The 19,100-nt window shown below is 39.6% G+C and overlaps 1 protein-coding gene across 6 annotated transcripts in view; it reads left to right on the top strand.

The window, feature by feature from the left end:
• Positions 1-19,100, top strand: part of LOC126334674 (esterase FE4-like) — a 162,815-nt gene that overhangs the window by 38,569 nt on the left and 105,146 nt on the right. For all 6 annotated transcript variants that reach the window (XR_007564770.1, XM_049997143.1, XM_049997141.1 and 3 more), the window contains exon 4: positions 5,800-5,985. Coding sequence is in view for 5 of the 6 variants with exons in the window: in XM_049997143.1 (XP_049853100.1) it covers positions 5,800-5,985 (186 nt within the window). In the remaining variant the exon portion in view is untranslated. The remainder of the gene's footprint in view (positions 1-5,799; positions 5,986-19,100) is intronic.

Raw genomic sequence — 19,100 nt, 5'->3', positions numbered from 1 at the left:
TAGTTGGGGCTAGAAAAGTGGGACATTCCATTTCAGAAATCATTAGGGAATTCAATATTCTGAAATCTACAGTGTTAAGTGCATGCTGAGAATACCAAATTTCAAGCATTAGGTCTCACCACAGACAATGCATTGGCCAACAGCTTTCACTTAATGACCAAGTGCAGTGGCATTTGTGAAGAGTTACCAATGTTAATGGATAAGTAACACTTCAGAAATAACTGTGGAAATCGATGTGGGACACATGATGGACATATCTGTTGGGACAATGCAGCAAAATTTGGTGTTAATGGGCTGTAGCACCAGATGACCAATCTGAGTGCCTTTGCTAACAACATGACATTGTCTGTGGCACCTCACTGTGGCTCATGATCATACCAATTGGACCATAGATGACTGAGAAACCATGACCTGATCAGATGATCCCGATTTCAGTTGGTGAGAGCTGATGGAGGGTTTAAGTACAGCAGAGACCCATGAAGCTATGGACCCAAGCTGTCACTGAGGCACTGTGCAGTCTGGTGGTGGCTCCATAATCATGTGGGCTGTTTTTATGTGGAATGTACTGGGTTCTCTGGTCCAACTGAATTGATCATTCCAACTGAATTGATCATTGTCTAGAAAAGGTCATAATTGGCTATTTGGAGACCATTTGCAGCCATTCATTGACTTCATGCTCCCTAACAACGACGGAATTTTTATGGGTTACAGTATGCTATGTCACTGGCTACAATAGTTTGCAATTGGTTTGAAGAATATTCTGGACAATTTAATGAATGATTTGACCTCTCAGAGCAATCAACATGAGTCTCATGAAACATTTATGGGTCATAATTGAGAGGTCAGCCTGTGCACAGAATCATGCACTGGTAACACCTTCACAATTATGGATGGGTGTAGAGGCAGCATGGCTCAATATTTCTTCAGTGGACTCCCAACAACTTGTTGAGTCCATGCCATGTTGAATTGAATCGGTTGTTGGAAATAAAACACCAAAAGTAATAAATCAAGATTTTCTGAAATTCGAGTCATGTAAAAGTACACACAACTATAGAATACAAGAAAGGAACAAAAACCAACCTATGAAGCCTTGAAAACCAGGTCTGAAATTCAGTAAGTTGGAAGAAGAAAACAAAGACTAGATTTATTTCTGTCTTCCAACTACTGCCACGCAGGGCCAACAGATGACAGCAAGGCACGGAACAAGTTTGTTCTTGCTCCAGCTGCTTTGGTTGTACTTTTTCTGTATCCATGATGTGAAAATAGTATCAGTAAGTTTCTGCACATATCCAGGTGTGGCTGAAAGAGGCCCTGATGAGGTATGTAGCCTATTTTGGTTGAAGATTCAGGACATGACTTTAACTGTTAAAGAACGTCACATTTTTAGTGCTTGCGGTGGACAAAACCAAAATAATACTGTTGTCAGGTTTCTACTTGCCTTGGTATCACTTGGCCGTTTTGCCACAATTCACCAATATTTTCCTATTTGTGGACATTCGTTCCTGTAGAGTGATAGGATCTTTGGTGCTGCAAGTTTAAGATCAGGAAAATTGACAGAATATACACTGTGGACGAGTACTGTGAGTTGATACAAACAGCGAATCTGGATATTCTGTGAGAAAGGTGACTTCAGAACAAATAGTGAACAATAAGGATTGGTGGCCAAAGTTCTTCAAGAAATCAATGAAAAGTACTGACAAACATTCAAACTTTTGTTTTTCTAAATATCGACACCTTCAATATTCAACTGATTTGAAGGGTTCTGTAATAGCTCCAAATTCATTGATGGCATCATTCAGACAAAATTTGTCCTTTGAAAACCAAAGTTCTTGGATGAAATTACGCTTCTTACGGTGACTGCATACACAGGAAAAATGCCCATAAATGAGAAAAAAAAATGCAAGATGTAGAGAAGATAATCACCTACATACCTACAAAAAAGCAGGCTTCTACGAGGACTTGGCCTACCACCTCAGATCCAGCTCATCATGATGACGAGTGATTTTTGTGTCCAAGTTTTTTTCTTTAAAACTTTCTGCGCATTCTTGGGGTCAAATAATTGATGCCCTTTTAAACTTTTCAACTATATACATGTTTCCAATAGCCTATAGTGTTATGTTTTTACAATTTTGAATAAATTTTGAAAGGCATTATTGACTTATTTCTTTAATTTTAATCACATTTTCAATCAGTTGGAAGAAGGAAACAAATCCATCAACTTCTTTTAAATTTTATGACTCAAAGTACAATACCTGGAAATTGTCTGAACACTGCAAATGGATGGAAATGTTGTTCTGTAAGTGCAATAAAAAATAATTTCTGATTCAATGAAAAATGCATAAGTTATAAAGTTTCTTTGACTTTCCCAACAAACAGGTTTATGGAGTTATTTTCTTCTTCCAACTGCCGATTCAATTGCAGGAATGCACTGTGGAAAAGGAGGTCTAATATGATGTTAGGAGGTATCTCATGATTTTTGTCACATCAGTGTATATTATTCCTCTTTGCAATTTGTGCAAATTTTACTGGGGCAGTGCTCCCATATTTTCTTGTGTAAAGGAATTCTCGAAAGTGAAGTTCTGTATTTCTGCTTTTGCTTTGCTACACTCAGTTGCAGTTTCTGTGACATCTATGAGTGTGTGGACACTGTCTTTATACATGACCAGAATTTCTTTGTATTTTGTCAGAGATATTTCAGTGAGATTATGCTACAGTAGTCATTGAAGGCCATGTGTGTTACTCGTTTGACAGCCAGATGCATTTCATTTCGTATAGTATACAATTTGAATATACACATGAATCGAATGGTTGAAGGTTCCTATCACTCGGCAGCTGTGAATTTTGAATGAAACTTAGAAATTTATAAATGAAAGGTTGCAATTAAATAAAATCTGCCAGTACTATTTTTAACAATTTTAAATGATGAGTATGATGGCAGAAGTACCTTTAAGAATGCCGTTTATTACTGCAGAACACATATTGGTGTCGATGGTCCAGCAATTAAATAAATTATAAGTTCAATAACAGGGAAACAATAGATTCCAACTTCATGTAACTAGTTGTGAACTCCAATATAGCTCGCAAGATATTCGCTTCTAAATGCATACTACGTCTTAATTGCAGAAGCCATGAAAATCTCATAAGTGCACAAGTTGGCACTATGAAATATTTCTATCTCCCGCAACCACGTGGAAACTGCTCAACACTCTTCAAGTATTTCCTGCGACCACCTATCGTGCCTTCCCATCCAGCACACCTCTGCCCCATGCGACCCAGTGCTCCTCCTCCACATCCATCCAGTCTCTCCATTGACTTCGGTAGTTGCCTACCATAGTAACGAGTGCTGTGATTGACTAGAGTGCTCCTGCTACATCTCCAAGCCAACACACACTCACAGACACATTGAAACACATACAAAATATTGGATTTAGATTTAAATAACTTGAAATGAAATAAATATTCCTGCAGTTGGACCATAAACACACTCTAATACACATTATTAAATACATAAACAAATCAAATAAACATATATCAAAGGAATAGAAACAAAATTATGCCAGTAGTCTAATGTCTCTGTGCTTTCTAAAATGCAGTAAATATTTGACCAATTTCTTCATGAATAGTATGTATCAGATATAAACAAAGACATAGATGAATAAATATATTTATAAGCATGTTGCTGCCGTTTTTTCATGTAACTGTGGGTTACTTATGGCCTGATGTGATCAATAGTAATTGGCCACTTTGACCTCCAATAACTCATGTACTATTCAAGTTATATGCCTGTAATTCGTACCAATTTAGGGTTACACTAATAGCTTTCTAAAGACATGTCGATTGAGAAAATCAAATTCATACCAATTTAGGGTTACACTAATAGCTTTCTAAAGACATGTCGATTGAGAAAATCAAATGAACCATTTAGATTTTGGAAATTCATTGCTGGGTTTACTTGTATAATTTACAGTAAGATACTAAACTTTAAACTAATAAAGATATTGAAAATCTGATTACACTATCAGAATCATAGAGGAAATAATGGTAATGTGCGTGTTTCTTTTTAAGGTATCATGATTGCTCTGGCTATTATTAATTTCTACATAAACTGTGAAATGTCTGCCATTATGGTTTCACAAAGTCCACCATCTTTGGCACTCCCAGCATACGAATCTCCTTCATCGACACAAAGCACAGTCCTCGAGACAGCATCAACATGAAATTTCCAGCCACACATCGGCCTGAACCACGTGCTGGGGCTACCCCTCTTGCTCCAGCTAATGTTCAGCACCACACGGTTGCTGATGAGCCCCAGCTTGCCGCACGGCCCGTGCGACCCCGCCAACTCTGAACGTAGAATATTTTCAGGGCGCCACAACTTGCCCGTTACCTCATACAGCACAGCAGTACTCTAGCAGCAGGGGATGAACAAGTGTAGCACAGATTGTTTCTTTCATAGACCTTTGCTTCTTCTAAACATCTTGCCAATAAAAACATAGCCTTTGGTTTGCCTTCCCCCACATTATTACCTATGTGATAATTCTAATTTAAGTTATGCAGAGTTGTAATTTCTAGATATTAAGTCTGATTGACAGCCTTTAGATTGCTGTGATTTATTGTGTAACCAAAATTTCATGGATTCCTTTTTTTTACTTATGTGGATGACCTCACAGTTTTTCTTATTGAGAGAAAATTGACACTTTTTACACCATACAGATATTGCATCTACGTCATTTTGCAATTTGTTCTTATGTTCTGGTGGCTTTACTACATGGTAAATGATAGCATCATCTGCAAACAATCTCAGAGGGCTGCTCAGATTGTCTCCTAAATCATTTATGTCAATTGGGAACAGCAGAGGGTCTATAACACTTCCTTGGGGATGCTGGATTTCTGGCAGGAAATCATGAATCCACTCACACAACTGAAGCGATACTCCATAGGCTCAAAATTTGATTAGAAGTTTGATTAGAAGCCTCTTGTGAGGAACAGTGTCGAAAGTCTTCTCAAAATTTAGAAATATGGAATTATTTGAGATTCTCTGTTGATATGACTCACTACTTCATGTGAATAAAGAACAAGTTGTGTTTCACAAGAATGATATTTTCTGAATCTGTGCTGTGTGTCAATAAATGATTACCTTCATGATATTTCACAATGCTTGAACACAGTATAAGTTCCAGAATCCTACTGTGAGCAGATGTTAGTGATATGGTTCTGTAATTCAGTGGATTACTCCTATTTCCTTTCTTTAGCATTGATGTGACCTGTGTAACTTCCAGTATGGGTATTTCATCAAGCAAGCAGTTGTATATGACTGCTAAGTATGTAGCTATTATATCATTTTATCAGTGTACTCCAAAAGAAACCTTATTGATATGCTATCTGGTCCAGAAGACTTACCTTTATTGAGTGCTGTAAGTTACTGACATTGGCAGTTGTTCACGATTCAGATTTTGGAAGTGGTGCAAGCAGAGAAGAGGTTGTGGCTCGGACAACAGAGACAAACATTCTATAGAGATGGTATCAACAAACTGGTCTCTCATTGGAAGAAATGTGTTGTCACCAGGATGACTGTTGAGAAATAACCATGTAAACATGAAGAATGAAGATGTAGAAAGCCAATGAAGCTTGTTTTATTTAAAAAGATTTATGAGTTTTTACTTAAAAAATTTGGAGGCATTACTTTTCAGCACACCCTCATAATTTAACCATTGAATAACATAAACTTTTCTTAAGGTACAAAGCACAATCTTCCTAGATTGTAAGTACTTTCACTTATTTGACTTCCTTATGTTTCAGGTTTCCTTAGTACACAAGATTCCATCATACCTGGTAACTTAGGTCTGAGGGACCAAATTGCTGCTCTGCAGTGGATTAAAAGGAACATTAATTACTTCAGTGGTAATCCAGACAATGTTACAGTATTTGGTGAAAGCTCTGGAGGAGCTTCTGTTCATTACCTTATATTGTCACCACTGGCAAAAGGTGAATATCTGTGAATTAATCACACAAACTGTAGTAAAGTAAAATTTTATGTTATTATCTATGATAAAAGACAGTGACTTATTATACTGTAATACTATCAACTAGCTGTTGTTGAGTAATTTGAGAAGTATGGTGATATCCACTCATGAATGGCTGAATTAGAGACATCTGTCTACTAGTGTGGCAACCCCTTTCACCCTTTTGATGGCAGTAAAAAATATTGAGGCAGACTCCATCAGATATGATAAGTGATCCATCGCTCTTCACCTGTTGGCACATGTCTCTTCACCTGTTGCCACATGTCGCAGGTCTGAGCTGAATACAAGGTGCACATACATCACCATCTGTGAGACATAGGAAAATAGTGGAATATGTCTGCTTGCTACAAGTCTACTACTTAGAGAGATTATTTTCTGTTTTATAATGTACATGCAGTGCATGTACCATTAGTACACAAAATTGCTAAATTTTTATTCCTGCAGTATTTCACAAAACTTTATATTCACAGAGTAGTTTCCAGACTACTGATGATAATGCTATATTTGCTTTCCATGGAAACATTTTTAAGAAAATGTTTACAATTGTAGTTTGATGTAAACCATGTGTCCTTCAAACCCTGGGAAGTCCAGGATGGTATAATGAAAGTATCCTGAAAAGGATAGATTGCTATTCACCATATAGAGGAGACATTGAGTCACAGACTGGCAAGGGAAAATACTGCAATAAATTTTAGCTTTCAGCCAAGTGGGCCTCCTTCTGAAGCAGAAAACACACACACACACACACACATTTATGTTCACATAAGCACAACTCAAACACACATTGTCTCTGGCCACTGTGGCTTGACTGAGCTATAACTGCACCTGCTGGGAGCAGAAATCCTGTAGAGGGGGTAAGGAGAAGACATGAGGCAAGGAAGGTGGGGAAGGGGGGGGGGGGAGAACAGACCGTGACTGGAGTAATGAGTATAATGGGCGGGGCACTACAAATGTAGTGCGGGACGATATGTTGAGAATGTGGGTTTCGTGGGAGGCGTGCCAGAGATAAATCCCTGCAGTCGCACTATCCTCTGTGTCCTCGGTGGCTCATATGGATAGTGTGTCTGCCATGTAAGCAGGAGATCCCGGGTTCGAGTCCTGCTTGGGGCACACATTTTCATCTGTCCCCGTTGACGTATGTCAATGCCTGTAAGCAACTAAGGGAGTTCATTTCACTGTAAAAGTAGAAAATACACACACATAAACAAGCACAGCTCTCATACTTAAATGACCATTGACGTCTTCAGATGCTAAGGTCTAACTGCGACTACATCTTACATGAGCAGCAATTTAGCTCAAGTGGGTAGTGTGTGTACAGGAGAGGCATACAGTAGGAAGGGGGAGGGGGAGGAGGGGGAAGATGATAGTGCTGCTTGTGAGAGCATGCAGGAAAGTGGTAGGGACAGGATAGAGCTGCTAGGTCCAGTGTTTGAGTGGGGAGGAAGGGGTTAGGAGAAGGGGGAAAGGAGAGAAGTAGAGAAGAGAGAGGACTATGTAGTTGCATTGATAGGATAAAAGTCACGTTTAGTAGTGACATGGGAGCAGGAAAGTGAATTGGCATGTGGAGGACAGTGACTAGCAAAGGCTGATGCCTTGGGGGGGTTATGAAAATAAAATCTGTTTTGCAGTGGCGGATCATGGACTTAGATTCCGGGGAGGTCAGGAAACATATTGGAAAATCCCTTTCCTTCCCTTCTACTGTACACATACCTAATGTTCCTAACCACCACCATCACCACAACCATGGCCACTACTGCTATTATTATTATTATTAATAATAATAGTAGTACAGTGTGTTTTGGCTTTCAAGTATTCACAGTACTGGTTTTTATATTGAAGTACAAGCAAGAGCTGGTAAGTGATGATGGGATATACTCCAGAATGAGAATTTCACTCTGCAGCGGAGTGTGCGCTGATATGAAACTTCCTGGCAGATTAAAACTGTGTGCCCGACCAAGACTCGAACTCGGGACCTTTGCCTTTCGCGGGCAAGTGCTCTACCAACTGAGCTACCGAAGCATGACTCACGCCCGGTACTCACAGCTTTACTTCTGCCAGTATCCGTCTCCTACCTTCCAAACTTTACAGAAGCTCTTCTGCGAAGCATGCAGAACTAGCACTCCTGAAAGAAAGGATACTGTGGAGACATGGCTTAGCCACAGCCTGAGGGATGTTTCCAGAATGAGAATTTCACTCTGCAGCGGAGTGTGCGCTGATATGAAACTTCCTGGCAGATTAAAACTGCATGTTTCGCAGAAGAGCTTCTGTAAAGTTTGGAAGGTAGGAGACGGATACTGGCAGAAGTAAAGCTGTGAGTACCGGGCGTGAGTCGTGCTTCGGTAGCTCAGTTGGTAGAGCACTTGCCCGCGAAAGGCAAAGGTCCCGAGTTCGAGTCTTGGTCGGGCACACAGTTTTAATCTGCCAGGAAGTTTCATGGGATATACTGTTCCTTGAATACGTTTCTATGTGGTTAAGACAAGAAAAACTCCTTTAAACTAAAGCACTTGTTGCAGAAATTGTAGCTATTAGACAAAATAGTTTGAAAACTTCTGGAATAATTTGGTCTGTTTCATTCTCAGTCATTCTTTGGATTACATCTTTTGAACTGACAGGGTGAAAACTTTATTTATGCTGGGAAGACAATACAGTCTCCAGTTCTACATGCAACTGTGAGCAACTGAAGGATGCACCATAGTTTTTTAATAATGAATCCGCTTTCTCTATTGCAGGGGTGGCCAAGATTTCAGCTCACAGGCCATGCCCGGGCTCAAGCGCCAAAGCGCTCAGCCTCACTTTAAATTTGCCCCCTTGCCACACTAAGCTGTGTGAGCAGGTGAAGTGGGAAGATGGGAAAACAGCAAATGTGCCACATTTAAATGGCAGTGCAGTTGCACTGCATCCAACTTGGTTCTATATTTCACACATTTCTCTACAACTTAGGTTACAAACAAAGTTTTCAGAGTTAATTAATTATTTTTGGCATACTGAAGACATAATATAATTTTTATCTGGTACAAAGTGCTGGCATACTGACAGATGCAGACAATTTCACAGAATTTTTCACTCGAGTGGCCATTTAGTTGTAACTTATTTAGTTTCAGGTTCGAAAAAAGGTCTTTCATAAAAAAATATTGATCAAAATACTGTAGCACTTTTGCAACCTTATTATGGAGAGTTGGAAAATCTACCTGAGAAAAGCAGTATAGATGTCCTGGACAGTTTTAACACAAAAAGATTTGTCAATGAAACTGGAATTACCTTGCAGCTCAGTCAGTCACATCTGCACATGCAAAGTTGTGCTTTCAGCTGAAATGGTAAATGGTCTCAAAAATACCTTGAAAAGAGTCGTAAGGTTGACAGTGTCCTCAAAACCTTCATGAAATCCTTTTAATTCTTGCAAGGCTGCAACAAAATCTTCAAACCTCTAGCTTTCCTTAATGCCAGTGAGCTTAGAGAACTGGACTACCTTTGTCAGAATGTATCCCTTCTATAATGTGATTTTCTTTTTTAAATGTGTCCTCATCAAATTAGAAAAAAAGTTATCTTGCAATGTTTCACTGTGGACAGTGAGCAGCTCAAGTCCACTTAAAATACCAAATCTGCAATCCATTCTGAATTTCCACGTTTTGTTCCAGCACTCTTTTTTCCTTCGGAAATTCAACAGTAGCAAGTTTTAAAATGGAAAATCATTCTAGGCATGTCACTTGACTTATCAAATGTACTTTACAGTAATATGTGAAGTCTCCTTACTCTCCGTTCATTTTCACTGACAAATGTTACAACTGCCAATGGAATGATGGATGTGACTTCAGGAATTTTACTATTTGTAACACCAATTCCTTCAAGTGCTCCATACCTGAAAATTTAGCACATAGTGCTTCTTGATGTACTGAACAATGAATTCCATCTGTTGATAGTTGTAATTTTTTGCTCTTTCATTGTCATCTAAATGTTTAAATTCTCTCTGCATGTTACTGTAATGTCGTTACAAAGCAAAAAGAAGAAGAAGAAGAAGAAGAAGAAGGCAGTACCCTTCACTTACACGAATTGAGAATTCTCATCCCCTACTTCTGTCATTCCCATTCAATTTAAATGAGTGTCACAATAGATTGCCACACTACCTCTTTTTACACAAACAGCCATTGAACCTGTTAACATCCTTCATATCATGAACAAGTAGTGAAGGGTAAATGGCACTGACATCACGATTCTGCCAAACTCAGAGAGTTGTGCCAATCGAAAAATGCTGCACCACAATGCTAAATGAAATGTCATACTGTTCTGGGTACTTTGAAGAAGGAATACAGAAAGAGTGACAGGCAAGGGCTTGGCTTGCGCACGGTCCGCACACGCTGCACAAGTGAAGTTGGCACACAGTGGTCATCCTTGGTCTGTAGGGAAATGCTGAGCATAACTGGCAAACTGAGTAGTATTGCTTAATTTAAGAAAGAGCTGTTTATCATAGTGTGAAAATCTTGTTTGCAGTTGTGTTACAGTATTATCCAATATCTCAAAGTACATATGTTTGTGTTTTGAGGGCAGTGGATTTCCAATGTATTCATCCATCATTTCAGCTCTGTTCATGGGAGCTTAAGAAAGCTAGTTAGTTGATCATTTCCTAGAAATTAACATGTTGATCAGTTTATCTCTATTTATTAATTTATTCATGTAAGCTATGCATTCTTCATGAGCATTGTTCTGAAACTGCTCATCTTTGGTTTTTTTTCTGAAGAATTTTGGAAAGTGGTTCAGTCTTTAAAAATATGCTTTGAAAAAGAGAGAGCAGGGAAAAAAAAGTCAAAGTCTAGGAGGATATTATTGAAACCACAGGCTTCTCTTGTAGTCATTGCACTAGAGTCTGAACTGTCAATTATTTCATGTAAAACCTTATTTAGTCCTATATGGTTGTAATGAGTGGCAGATGTTAATCTAACATTACAGTTCCATATCATTTCACTGTTCACAGGGATGCATTTACAGGCATTATTGTTGAGAATTACTGTGTGTGGAAGACTAGTGGAAGAAAGCAAGAATACCCTGAAGTATTGAGAAAAAATCTTTACTTTTTTTTGTAGAACAGCTCTGCTGCAAAACAAAATTTAAATGATATGCAAAACTGTGAGTAGGAAGAGCTTGGGGGTCAATTTCATGGACCTTAGCTTACAGGCCATTTAATTGTCCTGCCAGAACAGAAGCACTATCGCAGGTTTAGGCCACATTTGTTCTTCATTTCATAATTCTGAAACATGACCACTCAACATTGTGAATAAAATAGCTTGGCTAACATTATGAAAACCAAGAAAATGTCTTTAAATGTCACCTTTGCAGTCCACCAGTCAAACAACAATAGAGCATTGTGACATCCAAAACACCTCTTGCTTCATTCACAATGACAGGCATAATATGACTTTCTGTTCAAACTTGAATGTATATATTCACAAGTTGACTCATTTACTCATTCAGTCAGTTCGTTCTGTATATTTTTTGAAAATCCCTGGAAACAGACCATTTTCTTCAAATGTGCTTTCAGATCTTCATTTTGGTTTAGCACATGTTAAAAATGGCTCTGAAATTTCCTGGATTCAAGGAATCCCCTGTCTCGTCATGACCTCTGATAGCCAGCCCTTGATTACACAAAGCATTTCTGACATCAATTAGAATTTTCATGATCTGCTGGGCCAAGCCTCCATGCCGGTAATGAAGTGATTGCTTTTGCTGACATCTCTTGCACTAACGATTGTGTGAATCGATGGTATCTTGTATGGAAAGAAAGAGAAGCTGATCTTACTTAGGACTCACCTGCAAGCATTTCTGACGACTTCTTGAGCTCTTATTTGTGATGGTATTCAGTCAAAGGAGCTCTCGATCATTGCAGACGAATGTGAAATACCTGCCTAATGCATTTCTGGAGAGTGATTTTAATGCCAAAATGGTGATTGTCCTACAAGTTCTATCAGAGGTGCAATGCAGAGTGTAGCAGTTTCTGTGGTGTACTGCCTAACCTGCAGTAGGTCCCCGGTTCGATTTCAGGCAGAAACACTTTTTCGTCACACTCAGCAAGACACTTGCTACAATCTCTACTGTGATTGTTTAAATCAACTTTCAATGTCCCACCATCAGGGTGCAGATGGCTCAAATGAAACAAGAAACTCTTTCAGAACTGTCAGATTTTTGCGCTGACTTGGTGGGCTGGAAATGTGTGAAATAGCTGCCGGCATGCGTGTAGTTTGTACAAAATGCTAGGGCTCATCCAGGATTTGAATCTGGGACCTCCTGCATCTGAAGCAGGAATCATACCCCTAGACCAAGCTAAGCACTGCAAGTGATGGGCGCCACTATTCTTGGTCTCGCCATGTAGGGCTGCTGCTCACCCAACATCTTCCCTGGCTGTCACAGTTTGATTGTTTTCTTCATTGTTGTTTCTGATTTTCATCAGTTTGTGATATTATCTCAGAAATACTAAACATTTGTTTGGATAAAACTGCTTAGATCTTCAGACAAAGCATGATGTGCTGAACCTCTTGACAGATTTATTCAGATCGTCGGAACCCTTAGCAGGCAAAATGGTTTTCTTGTGGTTAAGAACAAACATGGCCAGCAGAATAGTTTTCATTGGGTTAGCACATAACTACTTGTGCAGTTTGGGATAGTCATATTTTGACTTATCTTTCTGAAGAAGGTTTAACACCAGTGTTTGACATCCTATATTCATAATTTCATGTCTTTCAGTTTCACATCTCCCTGAAAATGAATGCTCCTGCAAGGAATTGATGATGTCGTCATTCAAATGTGTTACATCAGTATGTGTACAAGGTTGGGCTCTATCCATATTCACTACACATGGGACAAGTGGCCTCCCATGGCAAGGAGGGGCACTGCAGCCCTCTCTTGTTTCTACCAGTGATGTCACAGTTACCATTGCAAGTGAGCATTTAGAGACAGCCTGGTTTCTGTGTGGCCACCTCACCATTTGCTTTGAACCTCCATCTGCTTTAGGTTAGTGTTTAGCTTTTGAACTTTGACTTGCTGCCTGGTGTTCACAGTTTAGAAGAAATAACGTAAGCTAATGTCTTTTGTGCCCATTAACAAAAGTGCATAAAGGTTTACTACTATTTCTACTACAGGAAAGGGAGGAGGCCTGGCCTCGCTTGCCTTGTCTTATCAGCTGCCAGTAATAAAAGCTGGTGTTGGCTGGAAGAATCCAGAGGGTAAAGGCTGTGAAGCAGTTGTTAAAGAGATGCACTTTATGTTGTGCAGCATGCTCAGCAACTGGGTGATACAGCTGTTTCTTGTTACAGTTTGGCAATGGCCATTCATTCATAGCATGTGGCACAGCACTTGAAGCTAATGGGGAGATCACAGTCTGCTATCGAAAGCTGAAACAGAGCAAGCTGGAATCTTTCCATCTGCTCTGATTGTACTTCTACTAATAATTTTTTCTCTTTCATTTTTGAATTGGTTATTCACATCATATATGAGTAGTATATGCACAAGTCTGTCCAGCTATTATTTGCAGTATTTCTTGATGACTGATTATTTGTACTATAATTCTTGATCCAATGATTGCAGTAGTGTGTTTAGTTTTCTGGAAACTTTATTAATTAAAAGTAATGAACAATTCAAAGTATTGCAACAGCACGTTAGGAGGAATTTCGACTGAGGTAATCAGTCATATTAGGTATGTTGACACTATTCATTAAAACGCCTGTCATCCAGTCTTGATAGTAACCTGTTTTGATTTTCTTTTGAGACTGTTAGTGAATTTTGTCCACTTCAGGTTTGTAGGGGATCACTCACTGAATATTTTTATTTCTGTTTTTTATGAAACAGTGAACTGTTTTATAATAAAATAAAGCCACTCTTGTGCCATAGGGCTAGAGCTAGGTAGTGAGAATGTTCTATAACTTTGTTGTATGTGTCAGCCGTATGAAGGGGATGATGGAAGAAGCTACCTGTCTGTGTAGGGTATTTTTTGTGAGAACTAGAAGAGGTCATTGGGGATTTGTTAGAGACAATAAATGTGGAGACTGTAAAAATTAATTGAAGGGCTTATTGTGTACATTATTAGAGCAGTTTTGGAAACCAGTTTACAGCACTTTGACAAACTTTCATCAAAAAGACACCTAGTGCAATACTTACTTCGCAGGTAGGTACCATTTCAAGGTGGCTTTGCCTTTGATGGCATAGGAGCTGCCTGTGACAGGTCTGAAATGGTTGTAGAGGGAAGAAGTATAGGACAAGTCTTGCACATATGTGTCCATTTCAGGCATATGATCCTTGGGATAAGGGGTTGGGAACAGTGGTGGTGTAAGGACAGGCAATGATATTAGGTAGTTTGTGTATGCACTGGATTTCTGATGGACCACTGGCGAGGATAATGGGGAGGACACTTCAGTCCATGATGAGCGGTATTCAAAACTATGGCAGAAAATATGATTTGTATGATTTGGTTGCTCCAGTCCTGGGCGTTGCTGAGTCATGAGAGGGTTTCATCCCAAATGACTATTCAAACTGGCATGTAGAATATATGAGATTGGAGATAGACCACCAAACATTTGGAAAAATATCATCCACACAATTCTGAAGACAGCAAGTAGATGAAAGTGCAAGAACGAGCACCCAATGAGCTTAAAAGCTTATCCATCCACACAGCTGACAAGAATAATCTAAGGAAAATGGAAAAGGAAATTGAAGATCTGTTAGGTGGCAATGCGTTTGGCTTTAGAAAAGATAAAGGCACCAGGAGGCACTTCAGATGTTGCCCTTGATAATGAAATCAAGGCTTAAGAAAAATCAAGATGCATTCACAGGATCTGTCAACCAAGCAAAAGCTTTTGAGTGTATAAAATGGTGCAACATGTTTGAAATTATGAGAAAAATAGGAATAAGCTCTAGGGGAAGATGAACAATATACAGTATGTTTGATAACCAAGAGGCAACAATAAGAATAGAAGACCAAGAAAAAACTATTCAGATCAAACCTTAAGACAGGGATACAGTCTTTTGCCCCTACTGTTCAGTTTGTACATCAAAGAAGCAATGATGGAAGTAAAAAAGAAGGTTCAAATTTGAGTTTGTTATAAAAAAAATAAGATTGCTACTCACCATATAGAGGAGATGTAGTCACAGACAGGCACAATGAAAAGACTGCTAAAGATTTAAGCTTTTCGACAAAAAAGTCCTTCTTCAAAAACAGAAATACACACATTCACACAAGCAATACTCATACACATGTGGTCACTGTCTCCAGGCACCGTGGTCCAACTGTGGGCTATGACTGTGTCTGATGTGAACAACAATCTGAATTGGGTTGTGGGGGTATGGAGCAGGCATAGGGCAGAGAGGGGAGGGGTATCGGGTAAGAGTTGGGAGAAGATGTGCTGCCTGACGTAGAAAAGCAAGCCCTGTCCCATACATCCTCCCACTAACACCTACTCCAGTCCTGTTACAAGGATCTCCTGTCCCATCAAAGGTGGTGGTTCCTGTGAAAGCAGTCATGTGATTACAAACTAAGCTGCGGCCACTGTGTGCTTTGTACGTGGGCTTGACAATTAACAAGCTGTCTGTCTGTCTGTCTGTATGAATGGCCACCACCAGAGTATGGCTGGGAGACAGACAGACCATCCAGTTGCTGAACATGCTGCCCAGGACAGTGTGTTTCACTTCAATGCTTGCTTCACAGCCTACACCCCTGCATCCTTCTGACCAACACCAAATTTTTTGAACTGCATGAATTGCACAGATGGAAACTCTCCCTAAAACATATCCTTTATTCCTGTAAACCCCTGGCTTCAACCTTCATTAGTCGCTGTCCTCCCACTGCCTCCCCTTCCAACTCCAGCACTGCACATAACATTTATTCTGCCAAAGTACCTGCAATCTTCTCCAATTCTGTACTTCCCTCCTCTCCCCCATATTTATACCCTTTCCACTCCCTCTTCCCTTCCCCCCTCCTCTCCACATCCCCAGCACAGCTGCCCAACTCCACACCTAGCAACCCTAACCTGCCCCACCACATCACTGAGCACTTTCACAGGTACCGCATTAGCTATTCCCACTCATACGAGGGGCATTGGAAAATCCATGCAAAGTTAGAGAGATGGCACCACAGCCAGTATCGAGGTCGTGTCTAGTTAGTAGCATCTTTGGAAAAAACGCACACCACGTTTTAGTCATATTGGTCTATTTCTTTGGGTTTGGCATTCGGGTGAATCAAGGAAGTCGAGTGATTGTCAAAAAATGGATGAAAAAGAATTTCATGTTGTAATTAAACATTACTTTATGAAAGGCAAAACACCTCAGAAGAATAAAGAGAAGCTTGATAAACATTAAACGATTAGAACAGTTTATAAGTGGTTTCAAAATTTTCAGAGTGGCCACATGGGCACAAGTGATGCTGAATGCTCTGGATGACCTGTGGAGGTTACAATTCCAGAAATCATTGATAAAATCCGTGATGGATGACAGAAGAGTTAAGGTGCATGAGATTTCTAGTGCTGTGGGCATCTCGAATGAATGGGTACATAATATTGTGCATAAATATTTAGACATGAGAAAGCAATCTGCAAGATGGGTTCTCGCGATTGCTCACGCTTCACCAAAAATGGAAACATGTGAAGCGTTGCAAGGATGGCTTGCAGCTGTTCAGGAAGAATCTACAGGACTTTAAGCATGATTTTGTCACTGTGGATGAAACATGGATATGTTACTATACTCCTGAAACCAAAGAACAATCTTAACAATGGGGTACCAAGGGAGAATCTGAACCAAAGAAGGCAGAGACCATTCCTTTGGCCAGAAAGGTTATAGTGACTGTGTTTTGGGATTCGCAAGGGATAATCCTCATTGACTATCTGGAAAAGGGTAAAACTATTACAGGTGCATATTATTCGTTGTTATTGGACCATGTGAAAAACAAGCTGCAAGAAAAACGCTGGCGATTGGACTGCAAAAAAGTCCTTTTCCATCATGACAGTGCACCATCACACACCTCAGCAGTTGTGGTCGCAAAATTAATGGAAATAGGATTCCAATTCGTTTCACATCCCCCCTATTCTCCAGACCTGCCTTGCTCGGACTACTATTTGTTTCCCAATTTTAAGAAATGGCTGGCGGGACAAATATTGTATTCAAATGAGGAGGTGATTGCAGCAACTGATAGCTATTTTGCGGACATGGAAAATTCCTATTATTCGGAAGGGATCAACAAATTATAACAGCCTTGGACAAACTGCATAAGTCTAAAAGGAGACTATGTCGAAAAATAAAAAAGGTTTACCCCAAACATGTAAGTAGTTTTTATTTTTGCACGGACTTTTCAAACCCCCCTCGTACCTTGTGATACCTTCCCATACCTGCTGTATGCCTGCTGCTTAACCCCACTACCCACCCAGATTTCTGCTCACATCAGATGCAGTTGCAATCTGCAGTCAGACCACAGTGGCTGGAGAGAGTGGCTGTGAGTTGTGCTTGTGAGAATGTGTGTGTGTTTTCTAATTCAAATAATTACTTTTTTTATGGAAGCTTAAATGTTTAGCAGTATTTTCATTGTGTGTGCTTGTGACTCGATGCGTCCTTGGTATGTGACAAGTAGCAATCTATCCTTTTCATGATATTGTTGTTATTCCATCCTTTCACAATGAAAGGATATAAATATTATGATTCACTGAGGACATCGTTATTCTCAGTGAGAGTGAAGAAGATGACCTGTTGAATGGAATGAACACTCTAAGTAATACAGATTATAGGTTGAGAATAAACAAAATAACTTGAAAACAAAATAACACCATGATGGGTGAAGAAAGGAGGACGTAAAATCAGACAAGCACAGGCTGAGAGGGCATTCCTCGCCAAAAGAAGTCTGGTGGTATCAAACATAGGACTTAATGTGAGGTAGAAATTTCTGAGAATGTATGTTTTGAATACACCATTTTATGGTAGAGAATCATGGACCATGGGAAAACCAGAAAGGAAGAGAATTGAAGCTTCTGAGATGTGGTGCTATAGGAGGATGTTGAAAATTGGTGAACAGATGGGGAGGAGGAGGTTCTTCATAGAATCAGAAAAGAAAGGAAAATATTGACAAGAAGAGGGGATAGGATGAAAAATATTTGTTAAAATACAGAGGGGCCAGAAAAAATGTAGACAGTCTTTGGTAGTTAATATCTTTGGAACAAAATGACATATTGTTGCAATTTTACATGGTAGCATGGTCCATTGTTTTCTCAACAGATCTTGGCATGTTTTCCAGCAGATGACAGTGCAGCAATGAATGAAGTAAGATAGTCATTTGAGCAACACAAGGCCATATTGAAGTGATACCGGAAGTATGAAAACATGATGGTGGTACAATGGCCATGGTGTAATGTGTATGGAACTCAGCCACCAACACGCACAATTTATCACATTCAGGATAAATTTGAAGTCAACGATACAGTACTGGCTGTGCATAAGGAAAGGTCTGGCTGACCAAAAACATCAACAAGCCCAACTGCCAGGGCTGCTATGTTGCAACATTTTACAAAATCACCTCAAAAATCTGTGAAGCAGAATGCATGTGAAAGTGGGGTAAGCTAGTCAAGCATATGATGAATTCTGAAGGCTACAAAGCAGAAAATGTACATTCCAAGATTGCAGCACACTGTGAACAAGGATGACCCAAATCAAAGGATAGAATACTGCAAGAGGTTTGAAGGCATGCTTGGCAAGGATGAACAGTGTTCAGGGATGGTTACCTGGTCTCACGAGGTGCAATTCAAGCTGAACGGTACTGTAAACTGCCACAACTGCATGTACTGGGTTCATGGAAATCCTCACATTCATGTGGATATTCATGTTAATCTATGGGATTAAAATGTAGTGTGGTCTTTCATTGTGTAGTCTGATTGGCTAATTCTTCTTTGAGGGTATCACAACTGGTGAGATGTATCTTCATATGCTGCAAACATTGATTTTACCTGCCGTCTGAGAGGTGTTTGGAAGTATAAGATTTTACATACAACAACCTGATGCTCTGCCTCACCAACACAGAGATGTCAGAGCCTACTTGGATAAAAATCTACCTGGATGATGGATGAG

Source organism: Schistocerca gregaria, chromosome 2, assembly GCF_023897955.1.
Source record: "Schistocerca gregaria isolate iqSchGreg1 chromosome 2, iqSchGreg1.2, whole genome shotgun sequence".
NCBI lineage: Eukaryota > Metazoa > Arthropoda > Insecta > Orthoptera > Acrididae > Schistocerca > Schistocerca gregaria.
The sequence above is the reverse complement of the archived record's forward strand: the minus strand, read 5'-3'. Positions and strand labels throughout refer to the sequence as shown.